The 8,030-nt window shown below is 42.2% G+C and overlaps 1 protein-coding gene across 1 annotated transcript; it reads right to left on the reverse strand.

Annotated features, from left to right (window-relative positions):
• Positions 1-1,829: 1,829 nt before the first annotated feature.
• MFSD6 (major facilitator superfamily domain containing 6) lies at positions 1,830-3,373 on the reverse strand (the record flags this gene model as incomplete). Its single annotated transcript, XM_010155104.1, has 2 exons — positions 2,741-3,373; positions 1,830-2,680 (listed from the first exon to the last, which is right to left on the reverse strand). Coding segments are annotated over exons 1-2 (1,484 nt in total), but the record flags the coding sequence as incomplete, so codon positions are not given.
• Between the last annotated feature and the right edge of the window lie 4,657 nt (positions 3,374-8,030).

The raw sequence follows: 8,030 nt of genomic DNA on the forward strand, positions 1-8,030 counted from the left end.
AACCATTCCATGATTCCATGATACACAGACATATAAAAAACGTGAGCTATGAACTCCTATACACTCCTTTAAATAAAGTTTGCCTCCTCTTGAACAAACCACACATTATACAAAGTTCACAAAGTAGAATAAGAAAGGCAACCAGAAGGAGGCATCTCACACTGTGACGACTAAATACAAGTACGCATTAGATAACACTGAAATATGACTAATGAGCATTTCCCAGGTGTAGGTATAAAGAATGTTGTTTCACTGCAAATAGAAGCTAGTGTTTTAACAACTTAATCCTGATCCAAGTGTGGCTTCATAGGCTTAACAGTACAAAGGAAAAAAAAAAAAAAGTGGGGGAGGGAGTTAATCCTGTATAACACCTTTCTTTTTACTGGCCAATGCTCCTATCTCCTTCTATTTCATCTTACTCCCAAGCCTACCATTCTTCTGGTTTTCATTTTGTCCCTATCTGAAGCCTAAGCCTGTGTTTTGTACTATAACAAAATACACTGAAAGAGCATACCCAAGCTATCTTTAGCTTTCAAGATTGTGATCTGTTCTCACCACTCCTCCATCATCATATCCTTCCTCCAGTCTTCGCAAGCAAGGTGTCAAATTTTCTCATACTAATTATTGTCAAATTCAGAGATTAAAAGACTGTCTCAAAGTAAAGAGATGCTCCTCAGTTTAAAGGAAGAAAAAACCCCACCTTTTAAGTAATCTCTCAAATTACCGTGCTAAGTATCTCAAGCATTTTTAGTAGGAGGTCAAATGATTCAAAAAATTCATCCCAAAAAAAGCAGAACAAAACAAACACCTCAAAAAGCAAAACCACAGAACAGAATGCACAAACAGTGCAGACACCTTAAAAAATACTTACACCTCGAAGTCTGTATAACTGTACACAGGGCATTTGGAAAAGACAATGATGCTAACAGCACACAGAGCTCTGTGCTCACTTGCACACGGTATCTGAGTAAATGTAAAAAACCCTTTTACGACTTCATTAACTCAGATTCCCCCCTATCTTTCTTTAGAGAAAGCTCAGGGGAGGAAGAGTGAAGGGATTTAGAATATGCAGAAATTAGGTCACTTGTGAATTCAGAGGAAAACAGTGCTCACGAACATGCTGGAAGCAATCAGTTTGACTTACACAAGGCAAAAGCTACAGGAGAAGCCCTGCACAGCCATCTCACTCCAGTAGCTCACACACACGCTTGGAACCAAAGGAGAGAGCAGGGAACCGAGCTGGTAAGCGACACCGCCAGGCTGCAGCCTCATTCTGCCAACACCCAGGGTCTGATTACGAGGGCATGTGCACAGGAGGTGCTCACCTCGCTTCTCCATCTCCCCCTCTCCTTGCAGCGTGCTAGTGACACCTCTCCAGGCTACTGTGGGGGCAAAGAACTGCCCCACAAGGAGAAGCAGACTAAAGCTGGAGGTTTCCAGGACGCTGCTACTCGCAGGGGAAAAAACTGTAAAATTAATGGTATTTATATGTCAAAACACACAATCCTCGAGTGGACGGCAACTTGTGAAAATATCCAACAGCGCTTTGCATCAGCGAACTAGGACGTCTTCTGGAACCGTCTGCAAAAGGTTATGGTGCCAGGCATAACGCACATCCTAACATGCAACTAAAATGCAAAGGACGCGTTTCAGAGCATTTTCAACTCCTAAAATGGTAATAAAAAACTCTTATCAGGCAAGCTACGTAACTGAACAGGACTCGGAATTTTAAAATAAAAAGATTAACTTGAATTTCACTTTGTAACACAAGGCTAAGCCTGAAATTCAACATTTTTTGTATAATGCTCTCATGACAGCTCACATCTTACCTGATATGACCAACCAATTCAATCAGTTTGTGGCTGAAGAAGTAGGCAGTCAGCTCAGACACGTGGCTGAGGACTGAACAAACGCCGAAGAGGGTGGTGGTGCCATTCAGGTCTTCCAAGTGCCAGTAGAGAAAGGTGAACACAAAGCCATATCCAAAGCCCATGAACCATGCCACGAAGAGCACGGAGCCATACTGGATACTACAGAGCAGTTTTATTAGGTCCCACAGACTGAAAGACTGCGACTGGCTCATACTGGTCGGAGTATTATCAGAGGATTCGTTGGAGGCATTTCTGTCCACCTGTGAGATTTCTACCTCTTTTCTCTTATTTTCATCCTGCTTGAAGTGCGCATAATGAAATCGAAACTGCGTGGCCACAATTAATGCCATTGTCATCAGAACACCAAAAACTATGAAAACTATCCTGTAGTTCTTGTACTCGGGAGCTTTACATCCCTGACCTTCAATGCCAACTTCTGTATGGGTATAGTCTATGCCAATTCCCACGGAGAGCATGGCCAGCCCCCAGCCCAGAGACCCCCACATCCGCTGCAATCCATACCGGTCCCTGTGCTTGCCGAGGTACTGCAGGGTTACGGTGTCCACAATAGTAACAGAGGAAGCACTGAAAAACTCTCCTATTATGACAACCAGCAGAATGAGCAGGAAGATGGCTTCTACTTCTTGTTGATCATAAACGAGCACGGCTTGGTCAGAAGGCATCGGCTTTGTGGTGACAGCAGCTGGGGTGGTACTCAGAGTCGCGTTCCCTGGCGAGACCGGGCTAGCGGTGGTGTTTCTCGACAAAAAATGGGTGCTGTTTTCCAAGACAAACTCCACATCGTTGCTCTGCGTAGGTAACAGGAATGTTATTTCAGGATTAGCTGTCCCTGTTGTTTCCGAAGTGACCGGACTGGAAGTGAGCAGGTCTCTCTTCCCACGAACCTTCGGGGATGCGGTACTCACTGCGGTTAGCGGAGAAGACATCGAGGCATTTTGCGGAACGGTTGTTAAAAGGCCGCTCGCATTGGTGGGATGTGCTGGGGGAAGGCCCTTTGGTACACATCTTAAGGTGGCCGGTCTAACAAATCCAATCCCCAGGTTAAATAAAACCCAGCACAAAAGCGAAAAGAGGAGGACGATCTTCCCTTTCTTGAAGCGATCTGCCACCACTCCCCAGAAAGGAGCACTGCAAAACTCAATGAAGTACCGGATGCCCACCAGAAGTCCACTCTGACTGGGTGTCATGCCCAGCTGCTTGTAATACACAGGCAGCAAGGGGTAGAGAGAGCCATATGCCGAATAGAAGAAAAAATAGAAGACCTTTGAGATCAGAAGATCATTGTTTATTTTGACGCAGTGCTTTTCTAGCCAATCTAGCTCTTCATCTGGGACAGTGGTTGTCTCCGTTGAAGGGGATTCATTCTGGGGTGGCAAGTCTTGATCCTTGGAAATGCCATTGAAAGGATCAGCAAGCACGTACTTTCTCTTCTGTTCTTCTTCATCATCGGTTAAAATGGCAACCTTATCGTCAGCTGCCATGGTTTACCACAAGCATCCAATACTTGGTGTGCTCTCAAGGAACTAGGGCTACCCTGCGAACACATAAAACAGAACACGGTTAAGGTACCGCACAGGAACAGGCCTGCAGTGCCCATCATCAAGGACCAAGACAGCTTCTTTTTTTTAAGTAGAAATACAGGATCAGCATGGGGAAGGCCATTTGTCTAGACTAGCAGTACACGGCAGCATCAATAAAAACGTGTTTTATAACCAGTTCTGTGAAGTTCTCCCAACAGCAGTTTTAATATTGTTCAATAAAACATCTTTCATGCTGAAGACAGAATAATTTATGTAGTCAAAAGTTATTGTGGCAATTAACTGCTAGCATTTGCAAGTCTTTTCTTTCAAGCTGCCTTTTCTCCCCTAAGGATAACTGCTTTATTTCCAGTATTCTCTACTATACCAAAAGATAGCCATGATTTCATAATTAAACAATGCAGCCACATGTATCAAAACAAATTATAATCCGAAACCTCGGGATGGCCTCCAAAAGGTTCATGAACCCCCTCCTGAAATGTAATTTTTGTTAGAAATCTGCTCTGCAACCACAGCAGAAACTAGTAAGAGGCTTGTGCTTCTAGTCTGAATGGGAAGAGAGGTGGGAATTAGGATGGGGCTTTAAGATTAAAACAAGGGACCCTCAAAATTAGGGTAACAACCTCAAAGGCATCAAAGTCCAGGGAGCAAAGAAACACAGGGATAGAAAATAAGTACAGGCCCTACAATGATCTCTTCAAGTCAAATTCTGAAACTGAAGAAAGGTGGATCAGAATATAACTGTGCTGCAGCTGCCCACGCTTACCCTTGGCAGAAGCAAAAGGTTGCAAAACTGACAAGCAGCACTTAAAATTAAATTCAACACTACTTATACTTTGATGTGACCAACCAGCTTTTGTTTAAAAAAACCAAACCATTCTAACAAGCTAGGCTAGCTAACAGACGTTCTCCTTTCAAGGAATAATTAAAAAAAAAAAAAAGCTCTAACAGCAGGCTACCAACTCAAAATCATTACGTTAGGCAACTATTTTTCCTATATTAACATCTGTAAATGTAACCTGGGAAGATCAGTTCATGTTCGCTATGAAGAAGTTGAACATTTAACATATTTTGGTTTTGTCATCCCTTGGCAGTTTGGATTTGTGTTACTATCACACAGGAACCTTTTCAAGGATCAGTACATGAAAAGAGCATTTTATTCTAGAAGAACCTGAAATTTCTCTAGGAGTACTCAATTTATGATCAGAAGTATCTTCTATAGGAATCTGAAGTATTTTTTCCAGGTCTGCACTGTATTCCCATTAGAAGAGCTCCAATGAAATTGCAGTCTTTCAAAACTCAACTGAAAGCGCAGTATCACCTCCCTAAAATTAGTCAAGCATTGATATTATACCCAGTGCCTCTAAACTATTTAGCTGTAATTTACAATTTATGCAAATACTGGCAACAGATTTGCAAACCGATGCAAGGCTAGTAACAGAACAGAGGATCTACCATTCACAAGTATGTTAAATTAATTGTTTCTTACTGAGCCAGCATACACATAACAGCTGACAGAACAAGCCACACATACTTCTAAAATCAACAGTCCATTAAAATAATCTAAACCTTACACAGTTCAGCGATAGACAAGTTTGAAAATACCATCATTAAAATCCCAAACGCTCAGGAGGTTCGTGTGAGTTTCACTTTTAAATGCCATTTCTATGGGATACTATCTGTGAAGATCTCCGGTTTCACTTAGGGAGTAAAGGTTGCATAAAGATCTTGGAACCTTAACTATTCGTATATTCAAGGGCAGAAGTTAATCAAAACGATGCCAGCACATACACACAGACTGCTTTTTTCCTCCAGTTTCTTCAGAGACAATCCGATTAAAAAAGAAGTATTTCAAGTGTCAAAAGATTGGAAAAAGTCCTAATTAAGCTGCTAAGAAGAGTCAAATGTGAAAACACATTTTCTTGCTCTTACCTGCTACCATCAAAAACCACGTGAACCAAAACCTAGCAGCTGTCTGGTTAGCTCCTGCAATCTCCGGTTCAGTCAGCCACTACCACCTGACAGTTGCAAGGACTGTGGGTTTTTTGCTCATACATTTGCTCATTTTTGGCTTCTATATCCATAAAAGAAGCCCTTCTAATGAGTAAATTAGATCAGTCATCATCTGCGCTTTTATTTTCTTTATGCCTCGTCTTGCTTTGACAACAAAGACTCCAGAACTTGCGCAGGGCCCCACTTATGTCAAGAGGACGTAACTGAGGTTTCAGTGTTTTTCCTGGGTCCCACCAAAACCAGTCTTTGCTCACCTATTTACAGCAACTTGCTTACTACCTGTATGCATTTACTTACTAGCTTTACAGCATTAATTCTGAAGAATACATTTCCTCCCTTGTCCCCATGGCACAACAAGATAGAACTCACACTTTATCCACTTGAGTATCGGGACAACTTCTTTGCAAGTATGAACTGAAGTTTTCCTGATTTAAACAACGCAGCCATAAACCTTATGCCTACACATATGAGCTCTGAACCAGCTGATTTCATACAGATTATACGGAAGGCTTTTACAGCAATTAGTATTCCACCCTTTTTTAATTCAGTTTCCTTTTTCTGTGGGAATGGGACTTGAATTTTGTACACTGTATGAATAGTGGGGATATTAAAAATTGTTATACTGCTAACCTTTAAACACTGGAGTTGCTGCATCTTCTCCCCCACTCTGTAACTTATATCTGCCCCAGCATTTATCTTTTTCTAACCTGTTGTGTGCGAGGATTAATCCAAAAGATATACTCCTAGTATTTTGACTAGGACATCTTGGGTAAGAATGCTATGAAAAGTATATTTCATGATAATTTCAGTAAATATTTTCCCACCCTGAGAGTGTTTCATTGAATATTATTAATAACACAGAACATACTCTTCAGAAATATAACAGCATCATGACTGGTAGGAGCCATATGGCATTCTTTAATGTTTTGATCATTAGTTTGTTTAGGAGTCAGGTTTTTGAAAGAGATTTTATTTAGCAATTTTTTAAAATTCTAAAAATAAATGGCAGAAAAAGAGAAAACCAACAAAGTGGTATTGTTACCGAAAAATCTAGTAAAACCTTAATAATCTGTGGGGCTTTCCTTTTACTGACAAAACACCCGTGCCAGTCAGGGACGGAATGTGCACCAAATCAAACAGATGGAAAAACAACTCCCTTCTAAGTGAGAAGAGACTAGTTATCTACTGGTTATTTTAACAACCGCAGCCTTTAAACACCATACCTGCACTTTGCAGTAAGTTTTTCTGATCCACAAGACAGTGGGAGGATAGAAGACAGCGCTACCGGCAAGTTTAAAATGAACAGCAGAGAACAGGAGTGAGGAAGAAAAAGGCTCAGGGTGTAAACAGAATGGATTCCAGTGTGGATACCAATTTTAACTCGTTTGAGATAGAATGCAGACCGAAGTTTTGGTAGAGGCCTGTTGAATGTCACCGGTCTGGCCAGGACAAGCAGGACCAGGAAGGCTGCAGAGCGGGAACATCACTCCGAAAAACAGGAATAGTGGCTCTAAATTTAGGTAAGTGGCTCGAACAGACAACAAAGCCCTAACGCGCACTGGAAACGTCTGCAAAGATCCCGAGAAAGCCCTGCATCAGGAAAGGGAAGAGGATCAGCAAGCGGCCAGCACAGATGTACGTCACAAGCAAGCACCTTGGTCCTCCAACGGCCGAGCAAGGCTTTGGCTTCCCACGGGTGTATGCTTCCAAACCCCTGCAGAGCTCAGGACTGGGAGCAGAGTCGTGGTTCCCACATCACCCCTGACACGGCTACAACTGAGCAGACTTCATTAAAATCCCAACTGCCCACTTCGGTCCTACCGCAGAGGCCCCGGAGCCAAGTCCCGCACTCACAGCTGCGCAGGAAGCTTGCGGCCAGGCCAGCTTGCTCGCGCTGGGGATTACTCTGCAAGATTGCTCGTGCTCTGAGCCTGCTTATGCACAAGCATGCGCTCCTCTTTCAGATATAAAGAACATACTTGTTAACCACAAGACTGTTCTTCCTTCAAGCTTTGCACAGATAGGATTTTTTTATACAAGCATTGGTTTTTCTGAGTTTCCTGATACAGACAGCTGCCGCCTCGTTTGCATCTATCCCTCCAGCAAGTCAAAATCCACTTTCAAACCCTCACGTCTACATCTTCCATCCAGTCATCTTCTGCAAACAGCTATGGTAACTTTCCTGCAGACTTGCGCTTTCCAGCAACTATCTGAGGAAGAGAGGAAAAACTATTTGTCCCAAGGAATTTAGCGATGACAATGAGATGGTCATTTTAATGACTGTATCGAGGCTCTTTGGCAGGTAGGTGGAAGGAGACAAATATAGGTATTATCCATTTAGTTAAGTATCTTCTTGGCATTCTTGACTTTTTTATTTCTTAAATCAATCCTCATTTACTCTGGCTCTCCAAATAATTAAGAGGATTTCAAGATCAGAAAGGATAAAAAGCTAATCTATTCAAGACAACCTGACATTACAAAAAGTTCCCTATAAAACAAAGGAAAATAATAATTACCAAAACCTCAGCTCTCGCCCTGGAGTCACTCTTCCCAAAGCCTTGAAAAAAAAACCCAAACCACCTGCTTT

Source organism: Eurypyga helias, unplaced genomic scaffold (assembly GCF_000690775.1).
Source record: "Eurypyga helias isolate BGI_N326 unplaced genomic scaffold, ASM69077v1 scaffold47287, whole genome shotgun sequence".
NCBI lineage: Eukaryota > Metazoa > Chordata > Aves > Eurypygiformes > Eurypygidae > Eurypyga > Eurypyga helias.